Genomic DNA, 18,641 nt, shown 5'->3' with positions numbered 1-18,641 from the left:
CGATGGCCCCCTCCATAAGAAGCGGCCTTTAACTTTCGTCCAACAGCGGAGAAAAGGTTTGGGCCAAGGAAACAATACACGCAAAAGGCTGCTGGAATAAGTGGCAATGACTTCCCACTCTGAAGTCTCGAACAAGGAGTAGAAAGGAAATGAGGTTTAAGAAGAGGAATCGGGATTTCAGCATCTTCAAAGCATCTGAGTGGGTGGGGCGGGGGGGGAGCAGGAGAGAATTATAATTGAGAATTTAAGAAGTAAAAAGAGGATCCGGAATGACAGCTCGCTCCTCTTTCAACACCCCGTCTCTAAACACATTTGGCTGAGAGAAAAATCCCAGTGGCATTTACAGCCAGATATTAAGGATGCCTAAAAAAAAAAAAAAAAAAAAAAAGCAGTAGGATTCACCTTAAATAAATTCGCAGAGCATTGAAGCTATGGGAAAGCTGTAAGCATGCTCCAAACACACACACGTGCTCGCGCGCGCGCGTGCTCATACGCACGCACACACATACACACACACACACCGGCTCTCGGCGGATTCGATCTTTTACAGTGGGGCTACTCAGGACTGGGGCTGGCAATGCCGATCAGGAATATAAACCTTCATAGAATTGGAAGTGAAGAGGCAGCTCCTGAGCAAACGACCTGCCTTGCTTACTGACATCACAACGGTTTCTTCCTTTCCGTTTTGAGGCGCCTTCTTCCTCTTCCCAATACTCGTCTTCCCTTCCCCCCACTAATCCATATGGTTGCGCTGGCAGGAATGAACCAGGATTTACTCAATTAACCCAATTGCCTGCATTCGCACGACCCGCTGAACCATCAACTCACCACGCAGGCTGGCCCTAGTTTCAAATGTGGTTGGCTGTTTCGGGCTTCAGTGGGTCGTGGGAATACAGCCACTCGGTCTGAGCACACCCACGTGAATCGTGGAGCTCGCATTGTCGAGTCAGCGGAGCGGCCGGCGTAAGACTGCCTTCCGAAGGCATCCAGCTTCATCTCGTAAAGTCCCAACCAGGGAAGAAGGCAGGCGGGCAAACAAACCACAGACAAGCGCTCCTTACCTCACTCGACTCGGTAAGATCTACTTCGGAGACGGAAGCAACCATAGGGAGGCTAAACAACTACTCTTTCCTGTTTCTTTCTTTCTTTTCTTTTTTTTAATAAAAGAGCAATAACCATCATTTCTGTAATAATGTGGAAAAGCTGAAGGGATAATGCGGAAGTCGAAAGAAGACTTAAAACCCCAAGAAACCTCACCCAATCGAGACAAACAACTTACCCCCGTGCAAACCTGTTAGGCAGAGATGAGAGTCTAAGGAAATCTAGAGTGGAAAGAAGCAGTGGAGGATATATATATATATATATTTCCCTGTGTTTCAGGGCAGAAGCTCTTTCTCTAGATTCTTGGTTGACTGAACAGATCCAGGTGTGAAATTGTTTGCACACCCCAGCACCTCTTATATTGCCAGCAAAATTAGCTGTTATTACTGTCACTGTTTAGTGATGGTTAGCTTGATAAAAAAAAAAACCCGCTGTAATCAAGACCTGGCGCATCTTTGCAAATTACGGATAATTGTAAACGTCCAGATTATGATAATAGCATCCTAATCCAGCCTGCAATATAATTATTACAGAGTGTTACATCTGAAACTGTCCAGTAGGGCTAATTCGGCCATTATTTAGACCTCTTCCCCCTCTCCTCTTTCCCCCCCTCCGCTACCAATGGGTTGCTGAGCAGAAAATGTACAATTGTAATTTCACGGGGCACTCGATGTGTAATGATAGAGGAAGAGGGGGAAATACAAAAGTGAAATGCGAACGGGAGCGATTAAATCAAAACGTGGAGGGCTGGAAGAAGTGGGGGGGGGGAATATGGGCTGATACAGAGCAGAAGAAGAGCGAGAGTTAAAAACCGAGCAAATCAGGGATCCGAAGCTGGGCGGGTGAGCGGACGGGTGGGCGATAGCCTTGTTGTCGAATCACCAGCGACATCAGCAGTGCCTTCCCGGAGACGCGCCCGCGCCGAGCGCCTGAAATCCTCCGCTGAAGCTCCGTTCCGGATATGTCGCAAAAGTGAACGGTGAAGGGAGGGAGAACGTTTCTGCAGGTTTCAGGTCCTTTTTCTCGCCGGGCCTAAGCCGAAATCACTCCCTTCCACTGTGTCAAATCTGAACTCAAGACTAGGGATTCCAAAGGGAGCCTTCCTGCATCCCTATGTTAAGGGCAGCAACGAAGGTTCCTCCAGTTAAGTGTGGTCAGCCCGACCCTGGCTCTAGGTGCCTCTCCTCCTCCGTCATTCCTCCGACAGGACCCAAAGCCCCACTCTGATAGCCCCACTGCATAAAAACCCCGTTGGGTTAGCTCAGGGTCCAGCACACTGTCTCCCAATGCGGACAGATACCCTCAAGAAACGCTCAAAGAAGACGGGAGAGCAAAAGGGCCCCTTCCTCACGCTGCTGGGCCCCAGCGGAAAACTTTCCAAATGCAAATTTGATTACCGTGGACTGCCATAGATCCTTGCGTTCGCCAGATACACCTCTAAACCGTAATTTCAAGAAGGGGCTTTATTTCCATACCTAAGTGGATCGCAGCCTGACCCTCTAGTACAGGGGTAGGCAACCTTGGCTCTTTTATGACTCGTACTATTTAGGATTAGACCGTGGTAATCCAGGAATTCGGTTTTGTTTAAAGCAAATACATGCATTGGAACAGTGGTATCTATTGTTCGCCTGGGGGGTGTATTATCCTTAGAAAGAATGTCCTTGAGATTCAGTCCCCACGTTTCAAAGACCAGTTTTCCTCCTGCAAATTATCTCATTGGACGAACCCTCAGGAGCCGAATGGGCAATTATCCGGGCAAGGTCTTAATTGCAATTAATTAAACAAAGCAGCTTGCTGAGGATTAGAGTTTTCTTCTATTGTCTGGGGCACCGAGTAAACGCGGAATGCAAAGACTATTTCGAACCATCAAAAGGAGGTACTTGATCTAACCGCCGCGTTTACATACTTACATATTTTCACATGCAACACCGAGAACCTGAGCCAGTTAGATTTGCAAAAGGTTTCCATGAAATCAAGGGCTTAATAATGAGGATATTTAAGGAAGAACATTAATAAAAGAACGTTACCTTTCTTTTTCCTAAACTGGTTGCTAGGAAGGCGATATCACTAGATTAGGTCCTTAGCACTAGAGTCTAAAACCGCGAGGGGTCAGTCTTAACGGGGAGCGAGAGAGAACGTGACCTAAGGAACTTACAACTTGTAGGCTGGTAACAGTGCCAGCTTTATTCGAGCCTAGATTAGCTGCAAGCATAAATCGTCTTATAAGTGAAAATGGTGTGCGCTGCCGAGCCAAGGCCTGAGTGCTCTAGTCTAGGAATCTGCACCGGGATCAAACGGTTTGATGTTTTCTCGCAAGCAGCACAACCGCTGCCCCCTCCCCCCATTCCAACCTCTTATGGGGCTCTAGAGGCCGCCATTGAACCAGAAGTAGTGGGGTAGCATTTGTGTGAGCAACTCTGATTTTTTTGTTGCTGGTGGACTCCAAAATTCGGCTCCTACTGAGGTCCCTGCATTCCTTAAGGACTTCCCACCCCTTGGAGCTTCCCTTCTAGCTTAGACGGGGAAGAAAAGGGAAGAGCGTCTCTGGAGGCTACCCAAGGAGAGCCTGCAAGGATTCTGACTGCAACGCTGGTGCAGAGCTGGGATTCCTGACTTGCGGCGGGGGGGGGGCGCCCAGAAATGGCCCTGGATGGAATGCTGGCAAAGCACACCTGGAAGGGGAGAGATGGAGCGGGATGCTGACTACGGATCCTTTCACTGTCGCTTTTCCTACTTCCTACCTTCTGTTGCCTTTGAGTGAATGAAGAACCCCACCCCCACCCCCTAAAAAACGCCGCGGACCGTCTGGCAGACCACGAACATTAACTTCTGCCAAACGGATCGGCCTCCGGCAGGGAGAAAGTGAAGGTATGTTTTCCTTTGATTGAAAGTCGTCGCGACTGGCATTTATTTGCTCAAAAAATCGGTCTGGGGCGAGGATCAGACCTCAGGAGGATAGTTCTGGCAGACGACTATGTTAATATTAAACTCGGCCAGGCTATGAGAAAGAGGAAGAAGAGGAAGATGAGGAAGATCACTTCCTGGGTCTGCTACTGCGCAAATCAGCTTCTCAGAGTGCGCACACCCGTGTGCACATATGCCCACTCCTTTGTCTTCGGGACTGACCCGTGAAGCACATAATTGAATTAACGCTGGCTTAGTTGCCTAGAAGGAGGAGGTTTGCACCTTCGCTACCGCTCACCAGTCCTTTTCCAAAGTGATAAAACCTAGCCACTTTTCGACAGTCACCCTGCCTCCTCTCGCTATACCAGCCCAGAAGAAAAAGTGTGGGCCTAGGATTGTGAACTTTGGTGGTTTTAAATAAATAAACCCAAATAAACCCGAGAAGGGAGGCCTCCAACTGGGTGGAACCTCGACACCCGCAGCCTATTTGGTCGCGCTGGCTGGGAACAATGGGAGTTGCCGTTCAGCAGTCCTATTAGATGGTTAACCCAACCTAACTTTGCAGAAGGCCGCCATCTGATGGAAACCCCCTACCCCCTACTAGAAACGCTGTCGTCGTTGTAACGGCCTGTGTTTTTCTAGTGTGTATAGGGTGGGGTGAAACGCTTCGCCCCCTTTTCCATAACTGAAAGGCATTCGAAGTGGGGTTTCAGCGGAAGGGGAAGGCTGAGGGAGCTGCTTGGGGCGAAGGAGGGAAGGCAAGCGCCCAGGCAAAGTGGTCTAGAAGCTCCGAGCCATTTGAGTCAGGTACAGCCAAGGGAGTCAGAGAGCGTCCCCCTAAGGGCGTCGCAAGCGCGGAGACAGAGCACCCCATTCTATTCTCGCGCCCGCCAAAAGCACGGCGCTATAGCCCCGACGTGGCCGAGGGGTGGGGGAGCAGCGAGACGAGTGGATCCAACCGAGAACTTTCCTAGCTGAACAGTCGTGCAGCGTCGGGAGAGCGCGTGACCTTGCTTGCCTCGTCCCGGGAGCGCGCGAAAAGCTCTGGGTGGATGCGCTAGTGGGTGTCGGGTGGGGGTGGGGATTTCCTGGGTGGAGATCAAGGCAGGAGGAGGTTGCGGGCTCTCGCTCTCTCCGGTCTGGGCTTCTTTCGGCAGCCCTTGTGGCGCAGCTCTGGAGCCATTCAGCACCCACAGGAATGCTCTTCTCCCGGTTCTCCGCCCGCCCGCCCCCTGCGGCTGCCCCAGCGTCGCTTGGAAGAGGAGGGAAGGGGGGGCGAGGCTGTCAAGAATAGAGTTTAAAAGAGCCGTTGATTATATATGTATCTTTGTTAGGGAAGGAGCTTTGTGGAGTCATTCCTAGCCTTTCTGCTTCCCCCCCCCCTCCCCCAAAGTCGCGGCTCCCTGGAGAAGCGCTCTTCTCTAGCCATAGTTGTTCACGCGCCCACATGCTGCTGCTGGGAAGAAAGCCTGGCGGGTAGAAAAGTCCAGCTATCACCCCAAAGCACGAAGAACGATACTAAGGGCTAGCCTTTTCTAAGGAGACGGAAGAGGATGGGGCGAAAATAAAACCCTCGGGAAAGAGATGGTGAAACAGGGACCTACTGACGGAAAAGGACAAGAGACCATCCCTCTGTAGGAGCCGCTCCTTGTTCTCGGACATTAAAACAATGTCCGAAGAGGTACAAGCTCTTCGGAAGGTCACCTTAATGGCAAGTGAGCAATATTATAGGTCGACATTGAGCGGTTTTATTAGCACGCACAAGCCCGAATCCTTAACCAAACTAAAGCTGCAAAATATAGGTTGAATCCCTTTTTATATGTCAGAGGAGTACAATTCCCATGATTCCTAACATCTGCTTTGTGTCTCTCAGCATTGCTCGCTGCGTCCGCCCTCAGCAGAGTCAGTAGTGTAGCGTCGTCTAAAGGGCAAAGAATAGGTGAGGTGAGTGGTACTAATGCCCGGAGCAAAAACGTTCCTAAGAAGACTGCAGGGATGAGCACGTGAGCAACATTTTGTAGGAAGGGATCAGATTAAAACAGCAGGATATTCTGTGTTTGGTTCTGCATCACATTCTCGGGCATAGGAGTATCAAGGAAAGCAAACAATCTCATTTTGGTTTTATATAAACTAGGGAAAGTCAAATTCTATATTTCAAAGGAATTTAATTCTAATAATACTACTTCTCCTGCTGATGGGAGCCAAAATTGAAAGAGGGAGGGAGGGAGGGAAGGAGGGAGGGAGGGAGGGAGGGAGGGAGGAAGGAAGGAAGGAAGGAAGGAAGGAAGGAAGGAAGGAAGGAAGGAAGGAAGGAAGGAAGGACGGAAGGAAGGAAAAGGGAGGGAGGGAGGGAGGGAGGAGCATAAAGGCAGATAAATTTGCTCCGGCCACAAAACGAGTCTTTTCTGAGGTTTTGTGTCCAAGTCCTAAAACATATCTTGCTGAACTCCTCAGATGACAGGATGTAATTTTTTATGAATTTTCTTCATGTTCCAACTTTCTTTCCAACATGAAAACGACTCCCAAACTCAAACTACTATAAAAAGAGCACCCTTTGTCACACGAATGAAGGGGATTTCGAAGTAACGCCTTATTATCCGTCTTATTGTCGACATAAGTGCTGAAGGGGGAGAAGAAAGGATTGTGTTGATGCACAAGGCACGACCCCCCCCCCAAAAAAAACCTGCTAGTTGCCTGCTTCGACCCCAGCACTGTTTGTTTGGACACGCTTGGTTTGTGGGGTGGTGCAAGAATCCAGAAATAAACCCGCTCCTTCCTCAGCCACCCTGCCCAGGTTCCGATTACGACTCAGTTTCGGAACTGGTGGCGCGAAGAGGAGGGCGCAAAGGGAGAGGCGGGACAAAGGCGCCTGCGCCCCAAACGGGCCCTGTTCGCAGATCACCTTTGTTTCCAGCCGAGACTTAGAGGCTCCGTGCCACCTTCTCGATCTGCAACTGCCCAGTTTCGGAGTTCCTTTGGGAAGAAACGCATCGCCCTGCGCTGACCAGCTGCCGTATTATTTCTGGCTTTTCCTCGAAAATTCAGGAGAATGCAAGGAAGCAGAAATCCAGGGGAAAATATTTATGTTCTTTCTCAGACCCAGACCAGCCCCCCTTTCAGGGTCGTTTTTCTTGGGAAAAGGTTCGCCTTTCCTCTCTCATTCAGCAGAGCAGGCTAAGGGCATTGCTTTAGCCCCCCCCCCCTTCTCCAAACCTACCAGACTTACTGGCAGATTTGAAGACCTCGGTAAAGATTGCGGGAGTTTGTCTGAGCCTCGGAACCGCCCTACGGAGGGGGAGGGCAGAACCGGGACCCAATCCATGAGGAACCTGGACGAGGCAGAGAACTGCTCTGAATTTCAGTTTAGGAAGATATAAACTGGGGCTGCTTCTAAATAACCGGCCATAGGATTGCAACCTAAACAAAGGAAGAATGGCAACGGAAGAAAAGGGTGCGGGATGGAAGGAGCAAACAGTTATTAAATGCCCATTTTGATGTGGAAGGGGAGAAAATGGCAACCTGCCATTTCATATCTCTTTTTCTCCTATTTTGTCCTCACAGTAGAAATAATTTTATTTATTCAGAATATACAGTTTAATTCCTCTATCTACAAATATGTACAGGATTAAAATGACATTGAAAACAAGTCTCTTGAAAAAAGTTGAGGTCATAAGATTTCAAGGCACCTTTGAAAGTGTCCAGGCTGCTGAGAACAAAACGCAATTCCAGTCCTCTTGAACAATAAAAGAAAACGTAACAAAAGCAATGAGGGAGGGTGAGTTTCCTTTGAAATGCAATAAATTACATGCACAAGCTTTACACATTTCATCCTGTTATAGTTTCCTTAAAGAAAAGTTCCCCCGTTTTATTATTATTATTAATTATTATTATTTCCCTTCATGAACAAAAGCAATTGAGTCCAAAACAAAAAAGGAAGGAATGATGGTTTTTTAAAAAAGAGGATCGCCCGTTCTAATAGATTGTCCCGGAAGCCAACACTAAGGAATGCTGGAGGGAGCCGTGGGGCTGCAGGTGGCCATTCAGGGTGTTTGCCCCGGAATACCAGGAAGAGGAGTTCTCCAGGTAAGTGGATGCGGGCGACGGGTTGGAAGTTGCCCCGTGAGCGTGAGCGTGGTGGCTAAGAGATCTGGCCGTGCCTTGCGACTCCCACACGGCGGGGGACTGTGGAGAGTTGCAAGCCATCGGGTCGCTGGCGCTGGGACTGTGTTCTGGAGGCATCTCTCCATTTTTCATAATCTTCTTGATCTTGGACCTTTTGTTCTGGAACCAGATTTTCACCTTGAGAAGGAAAAAGAGGCGGCAAAAGTCAGAGAGGAACCGGCAGGGTTGATCCCAATGGACAAGCACAAATGCAAAGAAAAGGCTGACCAGACCCTCCCTCCGGAAATCTTCTCTCTCAGCCTGGACTTAACCGGCGGGATGCCGCTCAGGTGCCCTCCTTAACCAGCCGGTTTACGGTCTCAGCTTCTCGAGCTTTGCCTCCACGTCCGGTCGCGAGCAACGCCCTTACTTCAGAGAAAGTGGAAATGGTTAGGTACGTGGCGGCTAGACAATTCCACACAGATTTGCACCTTCGCCAGCAAAGAGACTGAGAATGTGAAGAGTGCCCCGAGAGAGTTCAGGGCAGCAGCCTTTAAGGAGCACAACACGAGTGGAGCAAAAGACCTCTTGGCCTTCCAACGGGACTAAGGCTTGCTTCTATCGGGCAGAATCGAGACCCGGTCAGGCCAACACAGTCCCCGGACGGGGCCAGAGAATTATTGAAAACGAAGACTTTTTATTCCAAATACACGCACGGAAAATACGAAAGGCAAAAAAAAAAAAAAAAAAAATCCTTAAAGGAATGGCATTTATAATATTAAAAATGGGATACCATATAGAATGACAGGCCTTTTACCGAGTCTCTGGACACGGGGCAGATTTTTAAACTGTAGAGCAGTTGCCCCAAATAGTTTTGAAAACATGGAGGATGGGAAAAGGAAAACAGGACAGGGAACAAAAAAAAAAAAAAAAGAAAAGAAAAAAATAAACGAAAAGAGGACGCCGGTTGAACAACACTCTGAACAAAGCGGAACTAAAACCTGGTGCACGTATAACCCATTGAGTGGGATCCAAGCTTCCACAGCAGTCCCCACCATGGTCCTCCGCAGCTCTCTGACAAGCCACCCCCCCCGCCTCCCTTGAACTGATCTGTAGAAGATCCCCCCACCTTACCCCTTACCCCCTTTTGTCCGAGAAGGCCGAAAGCTCGGGGACTATTGAAAATCACACCCCCTCGAATGCTGGGAATCGGATCTGTAAACAAAGCACTTGGGAACTGAGTCGGAACTGTGCCGAAGTAAAGCCCGGTTAATTTCCACTCAGGCACAACTTTCTGAATTTGCCTTACGAGCCTCTTTCCCGCCTCAGAGGGATCTGTTTGATGCCACTGACGGCGGAGTCGGGCGCCCGTTTGGCGGGGAAGTTGGATTCACCAGAAATCTCGCAGGGAGAAATGCTCAGGCGGAAGATTGAACGAATCAACACACGGCCGCACACACGCGCTCCCTTCCCTGCCCCCCCCCCCCGCGCCTTCGGGCCTACAGAAATACCCCACAAGCTCCTCGAGGAGAAAATCCGGATTGCTCAGCCCCATAGCGCGTGAAGTTGTTCCTTGGAGAGCAGCGCCAAAGGCGGAATTCCTCAGGACGCTTCGCCCACCGGGAGAGAAGAGGGAGCCCCAGGCCCCGACCGCCGGTCCTTACCTGAGTCTGCGTCAGGCCTAAAGAGGCGGCCAGCTCGGCTCTCTCGGGCAGAGCCAAATACTGGGTTTTCTGGAACCTCCGTTGTAAAGCTGCCAGTTGAAAACTCGAGTAAATAGTCCTTGGCTTTCGCACTTTCTTTGGTTTGCCGTTTACCATCCGCACCTCGGGTTCAGCCACCTCTTTTTCTACAGGGGTAGCGAAGGAGAGGAAAAAAACAACAGGCTTAGGAAGTGGAGGAGGAGGAAGAGGAGGAGAAGGAGATGGCCATGAAAACTGGGCACCACGCCCCCTTCCCCGAATCTGGCAGATGGGCCCGCAATTGTCTTGCTGACCCGGACTTGGCTCAAATGTGTAAACAAATGCAACGCGTTTGGTCTGCCAGAGACCCTGGAAGATCTGGAAGGTGCGGAAACCGACTGGCAGGCCCAAATCTCCTGCCAATCTTAAATCGGGGGAGGACACGCGTCCTCTCCTCTGCCGAAAGATATTCTCCCCCGGGATATTGTTTATCTGGCTAAGCGTTTTAGTGAAAGAAGGAAGGGACTGAGTGGCAGAGGGCCGCGTGCCGAAAGGAGCTGGAGAGAAGTGGTGGGCTTTAAAAATGTCCCCTTAAAGCAGCCCCTTTGATTACACAAAAGTTTGCAGTATTCCCAGCCCTGATCCCGCTTTCTCCCCATCTCGACCTTTTCCTCCCTCTCCCTTCCTTGGACTGGGAGCCTCATGCATTCTGAGATGTGCAGAGTGCAAAGCCCCCACCACGAGGAGAAAAAAAGGAAAAGAAAGGAAGAGCGTCTCCCTCCATCTGAGCCTAAAGTAGCCAAATCCGGCCCAGACAGAGAGCCGATTATATAGAATAATCTCGCCGCCGATCGGCCGGGGGTGGGGTGGGGGGAGAGGAGAGGCGCGGTTGCGTCTGGTTCCTTTTACGAAAACTCAGTGCGCAACTGGCAGTTTTCCTCTATTTTGAGGAGACCTTCGGCCAGGCGAAGAAGTATACAGAAATGGTGTACTTCAGGGTGGTGGTCAGAGAAGGGAGAAATATCTCTCTCTCTCTCTCTCTCTCTCTCGCTATGTGTGTGTATATACAGACATATAAACATACGCACATACAGAAAGACTCGTAGCTATGTATAGATTCCGAGTAGCGTACAGGGAAAGTGATGCGGCCGCCGCAAAAGTTTCCTCGCCTTTGATTCACAAAATAGGGCCGAGGTGGGGGTGGAGGGGTGAGTGGTGGCGGAGGGGAAGAATTCCGAGCTGCCGCCAAAGAAGCGCTTCATTTTCCTTGAGACTGCTTCCCGAGGAACCACAAGGAAGCAGTTTCAACCGCTCTTCTCCGTGTGTGGGAGCAAACCAGCATCCGAATTTGGGCATTCATATTAGCGCTATTCAGGAGACCTTCCCTCCCTTCCCCCTCCTCCCACCGGAAGGAGAAGAAGAGGGGGAAAAAGATCAAATAAGAGCCTCCCCATTTGCTCTCCCAACTCAGCCCGTCTTCAGGCAAAAAATATAGGAGGGCTCAGGATTTCCAATTCCTTTGTGGTATAAAAAAATGGGTACACAGATGTGGGGCAGGGGTTTGAAATTGTACACCGAATGGCCCAACTTTTCACAGCCGCACTCGTTTTGTTGTTAATGTTAATGCGTGGCCCTTGGGGGGGGGGAAAGCTTTGATTCCCTCACTTTCCATTTTCCAAAGTCGCTGCCTTTCAATTCTGACTTTGGGGACATCAAACAAAGCTTATTTCTCTCCATTCGCCCTACACCACACACACACACACACACACACACACACACACACACACACACACACACACACACACACACACACACACCTCAGTTCACCCTCGAGACCTGAGTCTTTCAGCGGGAGCAAGGCATCGGGCAGGACTGGGGAGACGGTTCCCGGCCAAGCTCAAGCTCCACGCCGTCCCCAGACGGCCGAGAGGAGCGCTGCATCTCCTACCTGCAGCTCCAGCTCTTTCGGGTGCGCCCCTCGGCCTGTCCAAGCACTGCTCTCCCGTCCCCCATCCCCTGCCTCCGGCGGCGCCTCTCACCTGGCTGGCTGGCAGTACTCGGCGCCCTAGAGTAAGACCCGCCGTATTGGTGGTAGGGGCTGGCGTAGCTGTACTCGGCGTAGGCTTTGGCGGGATAGTTGGCGGCGGTTCCACTCATGCCCTGGTAGGGGTACTGGTAAGGATGGAGCGCTTTGCCGTAGGATGCCGAGGAAGGCGAAGCGTAGCCATGCGGGGCGCTTCCTGGCGAGCTGTAGAAGTCGGGGTCCGTTGCCGAAGACTCGGGTAAAGTGGGCGACTCTTGGGGCGGGTGGTGCATGGTGGCTGCCGTTGCGCTGCTCGGAAAGGGGGACTGGAAATCGCTGGATCGGATGGTGGGCACTCTTCTGTCAAAGACCCCTGTCATAGTTGGCTGGCAGGCAGGATGGCAGGCAAGCGGCGTGCGTGCGGCTAGGTCTTCTAGGCAGCCATAGCGGGGGGAGCGAGGGAGGGAGGGAGGGAGGGAGAGAGGGAGGCGGCGGCGGCGACGGCTGGGAGCTCTCTGGAGCTGGTTATAGCTCTGGCAGACTGCTCGCAGGGAGCGTAGAGGCTTGGTTAAATCCTTAATTGCGCTCTTACGCACAGCGGGGTGGATCGGGTTCCATTGGCCAGAGCAATCAGGAGCAGCGACACCCTAACTCGCCCAACTAGTTTAGCACAACAAAGCGCTCTTCTGGCTTGGCTTCCTTTGAAAGTCCCACTCACTCTCCCTTTAAAAAAAAAAAAAAAAGGAGGGGGGCATTCGAACGTCACCATTATCTCGGGGTTCTGAGCCTTGCAGCCCATCGGCGGGGTGGGGGGAGGGGCAGAAATGGCGTTTAAAAGCACGGAACCATCAAGTTTGTGCAATTTACAGACAAGGAGGAGAATAGCGCCTTGGGGAATTCTCCCTCTCTCCACGTGTGAATGCTTGGCCCCTGTCTTTCCAGGTTCAAGTACCGAGGGTGGACGAGGCGTGCGTCAGTTCTGAGGCAATGCGTAGAAGCTTTCATCCTTCCCTTGGATGTTCTTGGCAAATGTGAAATTAGTGGGTCTTGAAAGAGGTGAAGAGATAAAGAGATAAACTAAAGACACAAATGCATACAACAGGATATACGGATTGCAGGTAGAAAGGAATCACATCTGAAATAAAATTTTATTTCCTACAGACAAATTGGACAAGTCTCTGACTCTCCTAGTCAGTTTTCCTATCCACAGAATGGGGCTAATTGTGAGGGTAACAGCAAGGCTCTGAGGGAATATTATAACAAGGGACTCCACAGAGTATTTGGGACAATTTCAATAATTTATTCCCAAGTGTTAAATAAGTCATGGAAATTTCTGTTATATGGATCAAAGTTTCACTGATCATATTTTCAGTGCTGTAATGTAATGCTGTATTTGTGTCTTATTTTGGAGTCAATATGAGCAAAGATCCAGCTTGCATGAAATACTTTCTATTTCAATATAGTATCGCTATACTGAAATAGAAATTCAGTATCACTATAGATCTGGGGGAAACTTTTTTTTATCAAATCAGCTTGTAAAAATCCAATGACACCATTTCTTTCAGGAAATGTTTCCAAGAAAAGGCCTCAGTGACACTGGTGTAAAGGACAAACTGTTCTCTGGAATCACCAGCCTTGGCTTACTGAGGTCAGCTGGGCTCCTAACCTTCCTACTTCAACTTGTGATGGGCATGAAGAAAGGCACAGGTGGGCTTTTAGTGGAGAATCACGTAGTGTGGGAAAACTTTCACCTCCTCCAAATAACAGTCATTTTTCAAATGTATACACCTGAATTTCTATATGCCTCCTCTTCCTTCTCTCCTTGCCAGTCTTCATCCAGCATGGCAATAAATATTTACTCTCCGGTATTCAGCAACAGAAATAGTTTCCCAGATTAGCTGCTTTGCTGCAAGGAAGACAGAAACCCTCATCTACCAGAGATCTGCCTATAGCAGTTGACCACCACCAAAAGCTAGATTTCAGTCTTCAACGTTTTCCTCCCCATCTCCTAGTCCAGGGGTAGGCAACCTTGGCTCTTTTATGACTCGTGGACTTCAACTCCCAGAATGCCTGAGCCAGCATAGCTCAGTTGAAGTCCACGAGTCATAAAAGAGCCAAGGTTGCCTACTCCTGGACTAGACAATGGCTCCCTTGCTATTGTCTTAAAGTCCCTGCTGCAGCTTTTCCTCTTTTTCAAGATGGATTTCTCCACTCTCCTTGTATACTGGACTACAGTTCTTATCATTTCACAGCCAAGCAATCTTCTCCCAACCTCATACTCTCCAAGCCTTCAATAGCTGGATTTATTTTTTCAATAGCAAAGTGGTCTGCTTATATAGTGATCTGTGCAAAATCATCAGGAATCCTTTGCAGTTGGAGGAACAACTTCTAAAGAAGCAGAAAAAAAACTGCCTGGCATTTCCTACCTACTATGAGATTGCCTAACCAAAATCCACAATTGCTGTGCTGAAGAAATGGGGCTGGAATTGTGACTTCTCTTCAAATATACTTGAATTCTTATCACTCTCCACTGACTTTCTCGGCTAAAATTGGTGGGACATCCAGCCACAGCTATAGGGTCATCCCTTCCCCTTAGAGACATCATGATCTCTCATGTTCTCCAACAACAGTGGTGGGGAGGGCATCAGGTTTGGACAGCGATTCTGAAAGCGCTTCAGATACCTTGGAAGAGGGCTGAGGAGAGAGAAATGAAGGTGATAGACGTGTGTGTGTGTGTGTTTGTGTGTGTGTGTTTTCAACCCCCCCCCCCAAAGTCAGGCAAACAAATCCGGCACTGTTTTCAATGGCCTGGAGCGACAGATTCTTTTGCGAACTGTTTATTCTCCAGATTTAGGACTGTTTGCTCTGCAAAGACCCGGTAACTGCGGTCTTGTGAGTCTGCTTCGTGTGCAGGAGACTCGAGCGCCTTGTTTGCTTTGGAAACGGGCGCAGCCCTTATAAAATCACATTAAGCAAATCCCTAATCGTTTAATTACAGGAATCACTAAATAAATGGCAAATCACTTTACCAAACGCACAGGCACCCACCCGCCAATCCACGGTCAGTCCACTTTACTAGAGCGAAATTTATTGAGATGTCCACTTCGCACCCTTTTAGTCGGAGAGGAAGGCTTTTAATGGTAGGATGGGGCAGATGAGAGACGGGAGAAACCACGAAAGTCGTAAAATTTGGCGAAGGGAATATGTGCCAACCAACACAAGAAAGAAAGGTGCGACAAAAGCCAGCTACTAAAATCCAGAGCACAATGCAAAGGAACGCTCTCTTGGCCTGCACCGATATTTACGTTCAACTTCCCCCAGCGTGGTGCCTTACAGGTGGGAGGGCGCTTGCTAAATGGGCACCTGGAGATTTCTCCTTCCAATCCAACTGAAGGGCGCCACATTGGAACAAGCTGTTTTTAACAGACCTCTGATAGGTGCACTTGAACTCCCAATGACCAGCTGCGACTAATCTCAGTCGCTTGGATGCAGCCGCACTGGGGAGACCAGAGTTCAGGGGTTCAAGCTTTCAGAAAAGGCTTTTTCGACCGGCAGACGCGAAGCTCCCAGATGGGATAAGGTCGGATTCAGGCTGAACCCTCGACCTGCTTCTTTTAGGGAGAAGGGAGATTTCAGAGGGAAATCGAGCAGCGGAGACAGAGTTAGCCTAGCACTTATTTCGAGCCTGGCGACTCCTTGGCTTAGGCGAGAGGGTCGGGCGCGGATTCGGCTGGAAATCTTATAGAGTGAAAAAGGGGGGGTCAGATCCATACGTTCTGATGTGTAACTACTTCGGCTTAAGTAGTCGAAGTGGTTTAAGGAGAATTTGGTCCTAAAGACGCCCTGGAGAGAAAGAGTTTTTTGTGCAAGGTTCAGAACTCTATTCAGCTTTTTCTTATAAAACTCTTTTGGTGGTGGTGAGGGGGGAGGGAAGCCACGAATGCCTTTCAAAGTAACAATTCTCTGCCTAGATTTGATGTGTGGAATTCACCCTGCTCGGCCGATCTTCTCCTGTTCCCCCCTCCCCCCTCCCCAACTCGGTTTCTGGACTTTCTCGTTTGCTTTACTGCGCGGTTTATATTTGGCACATCCGGAGCCAAGAGTCTAGGGAGCTCTCGGCAAGAAAGCCAGTGCCGGGTTGATCTTGCACAATCCACCCATTGTTTAGGGCTCGGGGATCCTGGGCGGCAGTGGGGGCGGGGGCTGCTGGCTGAAGTGGTCAAGGCAGGAGCCTGTGGCGACGGCGCTCTGGGCTGGAAAAGCATTCAAGGCAACCCCAACTCGAGTTTTGCTGAGTTGGTACTTTGCTTTCCTGGAGCGAGAGGCCGCCGCCGCAGTTTTTCTCCGCAAAGGGACAGGGAAAGAACCTCAGTGCCATCCGAACGGTGTGACACGCTGGAAAAATGGGAGTCATGCTTCTTTTTCAAGGAACACATTTTTTTTTCAGCACCACCAAAGATGGACGTTGAAGTCTTTACTAAGAGTGCCATCTTGTGGCCAATTGATGAACTGTTCCTGCATGCTTCGGAGAAACACCGGAAGTGCATAGTAAACAAAGTCCTTTGTTAGAGTGTTTCCTTAATTAGGGATCTATAACATAGGTCAGCTTTGAGCATTGTAAGAACGTTCTATTTTGCACAAATAACTGCCTTAACTTTGTTTGCAGTACTGCCTAGCTAACAAAATCTATTTTCTTTTATGGGGCAGCAGGACAAAGAGAGAGGTCATTGGCTGATGAATACAGGGAGTCCTTGTCTAAGGACCACTCCTTTAACTACTGCTTGAACTTATGGCAGCATTGAAAAAAGTGACTTACAACCAGTCTGTGCACCCATGAACATCCTTGCAATCATGTAATCATAATTCCGGTATCAACATCCAGCTCGAGAATGCAAATAAAACTCCAGGTTCATTCCGTCTCCAAACATTTTACTGTTTATTGAACACAATGCACGGTAATGTTGAAGCAAAACTAACTCTGAGATTCCAACACCAATTCATAGACTTAAACAATAATTTTCCCAGTCAAACCCCCAATGTCTTACATAGTCCATATAAACAAGTTCACCTTGTTATGGAAACCGTCTGCTTCAAATTCATATCTGTTATAGCACCCTTGAAAAGGTTTCAGGTCTGATTGTCATGTGATCACCATTTGCCGCTTTCCCAATCAGCTTCCAACAAGCAAAGCCAATGGGGAAGGTGTCAGGAGGTTACATGTTGTGGTGATGTGATGTCTCACTTATATGATGAGGGGTGATTTGTTTAGTAACTGCAACCAAAATTGAAAGAACTGCTGTTGCTACTGGGGTAATCACATAATATTTCCTTTAATGACCATTTCACTTAGCAATGGAATTGCTAGTCCCAGTATAGATCACAAAGTGGGGACGACCTGTAGCTAAAAGCATGTATCTATACTATTCTTTTCTCTACCTCTAAGTTAAGCACTTCCTCTGAAAAATTTACCATTGGTTGAATGGCTGGTTAATTATATGAATTGCCTTCTCCCCAAATGGAAGAACTGGAATAAACCACACATTTCGATTCTGTAATGAATTAAGCAGAAACAAAACATGATTACTTCCCATAATTCAAAAGATGGACAAAACTGTTTAATAAAAGAGAAAAATGAGATCAATAGCTTGCTATTTAGTGAAATTTGACATGCCAATCATGTTTTTACTCATGTACACTGTAAATGAAGAAATAAGCTTAAGAAATTTGGGCATTTCTGTTCCAGCTGATGATAGCATGACAGGAAAGCATATCAATTTCTCAGCCCAGCTACTGCTTACACAGCAACTTATTTATTTGTGTTATAACTTTATCTATCTATCTATCTATCTATCTATCTATCTATCTATCTATCTATCTATCTATCTATCTATCTGTCTGTCTGTCTACCTATCAACCTGTCTGTGTGTCTGTCAGTCTGTCTGTCTCTCTCTATCCATCCATGTACATATCTGCCTATCAACCTGTCTGTCTGTCTATTTATCTATCCACCCATCTATCTACATACCTGTCTGACTGTATATCTGTATATAGCCACCCATCTTGACAACAACTTAGGGTGGCAAATGATGATAAAGATAGAACATATGCATATACAATACATACAGGAAAATCAATTCCACCATATTGTGTACATGGCTATGTTGCTGCATCCTTACTTCTTCCTTTGTTGGTTTGACTCCTGACTTGCTCCTGGTTTGCTTTTTCATCTTGACTCCTGGATTAACTGATATCTCCTAGCTGCCAGCTCACCCGAAATTGTTGCATTTAGCCCATCCTTGAGAAAAGGGAAATCTCTGTTTCAGTTGGACCCACGGAAGTGTAACTGTAGTTGAAAACTGGTTTCTTGATCTCAGTAGTATTACATTTTTAAATATTTTGGCTGATTTTGAGTTGTTTACTATAGATATCACAGCTGCTTCAACATCACTGAATGCTACAGTTATGAATAGAACGAGTGTGAGTGTGTGTGTGTGCGTGAGAGAAAGAGACAATGAAAGGGGAGGGATAGAGAGAGGGAGAGAAGGAAGCAGAAAGGGGTGAGAGAGAAAGGCAGAGGGAGAAAGAGGAAGAGGAGGACAGATAGAGTTATTAGATTTTTGCTTTCCAGATTCCATCCTGTTTGTCTTTGTCTGTTTTGATGATGATGACTGGGATTGGAATTTCACTTGCTAAGCACAACAGTTGTAAAATCCAATGTCAATGCTGTGAATGCTCCAACACTGGAAGGTTTTTTTTGTTTTGTTTTGTTTTTTGGTCCTGCTGCCTGGAGGCTCCTCGAGAGAAAAAGTGACAGGAGTAGGAGCAATTTT

The 18,641-nt window shown here is 48.5% G+C and overlaps 1 protein-coding gene across 1 annotated transcript; it reads right to left on the bottom strand.

The window, feature by feature from the left end:
• Positions 1 to 7,575: 7,575 nt before the first annotated feature.
• DLX5 (distal-less homeobox 5) lies at positions 7,576 to 12,463 on the bottom strand. Its single transcript, XM_039341455.1, has 3 exons — positions 11,828 to 12,463; positions 9,771 to 9,955; positions 7,576 to 8,304 (listed from the first exon to the last, which is right to left on the bottom strand). Exons 1-3 carry the CDS (start codon positions 12,189 to 12,191, stop codon positions 7,978 to 7,980), a joined length of 876 nt encoding a protein of 291 aa, XP_039197389.1. The 5' UTR covers positions 12,192 to 12,463; the 3' UTR covers positions 7,576 to 7,977.
• Positions 12,464 to 18,641: the final 6,178 nt, after the last annotated feature.

The sequence above is a fragment of the Crotalus tigris genome, unplaced genomic scaffold (genome assembly GCF_016545835.1).
Source record: "Crotalus tigris isolate CLP2741 ecotype Arizona unplaced genomic scaffold, ASM1654583v1 scf7180000017765.3138416, whole genome shotgun sequence".
In the NCBI taxonomy this organism is placed as follows: domain Eukaryota; kingdom Metazoa; phylum Chordata; class Lepidosauria; order Squamata; family Viperidae; genus Crotalus; species Crotalus tigris.
Note: the sequence above shows the minus strand (reverse complement) of the source record. Positions and strands in the feature narration are given on the sequence as shown.

What these genes read in the sequence shown, in the direction of transcription:
- DLX5 (XM_039341455.1), bottom strand. Translation starts at nt 12,191, where the DNA reads ATGACAGGGGTCTTTGACAGAAGAGTGCCCACCATCCGATCCAGCGAT. An exon ending in GAGTACTGCCAGCCAGCCAG is followed by an intron (nt 9,956 to 11,827) that starts GTGAGAGGCGCC and finishes CTACCCCTGTAG; the next exon opens with AAAAAGAGGTGGCTGAACCC. An exon ending in TAGGCCTGACGCAGACTCAG is followed by an intron (nt 8,305 to 9,770) that starts GTAAGGACCGGC and finishes TTCCTTCTCAAG; the next exon opens with GTGAAAATCTGGTTCCAGAA.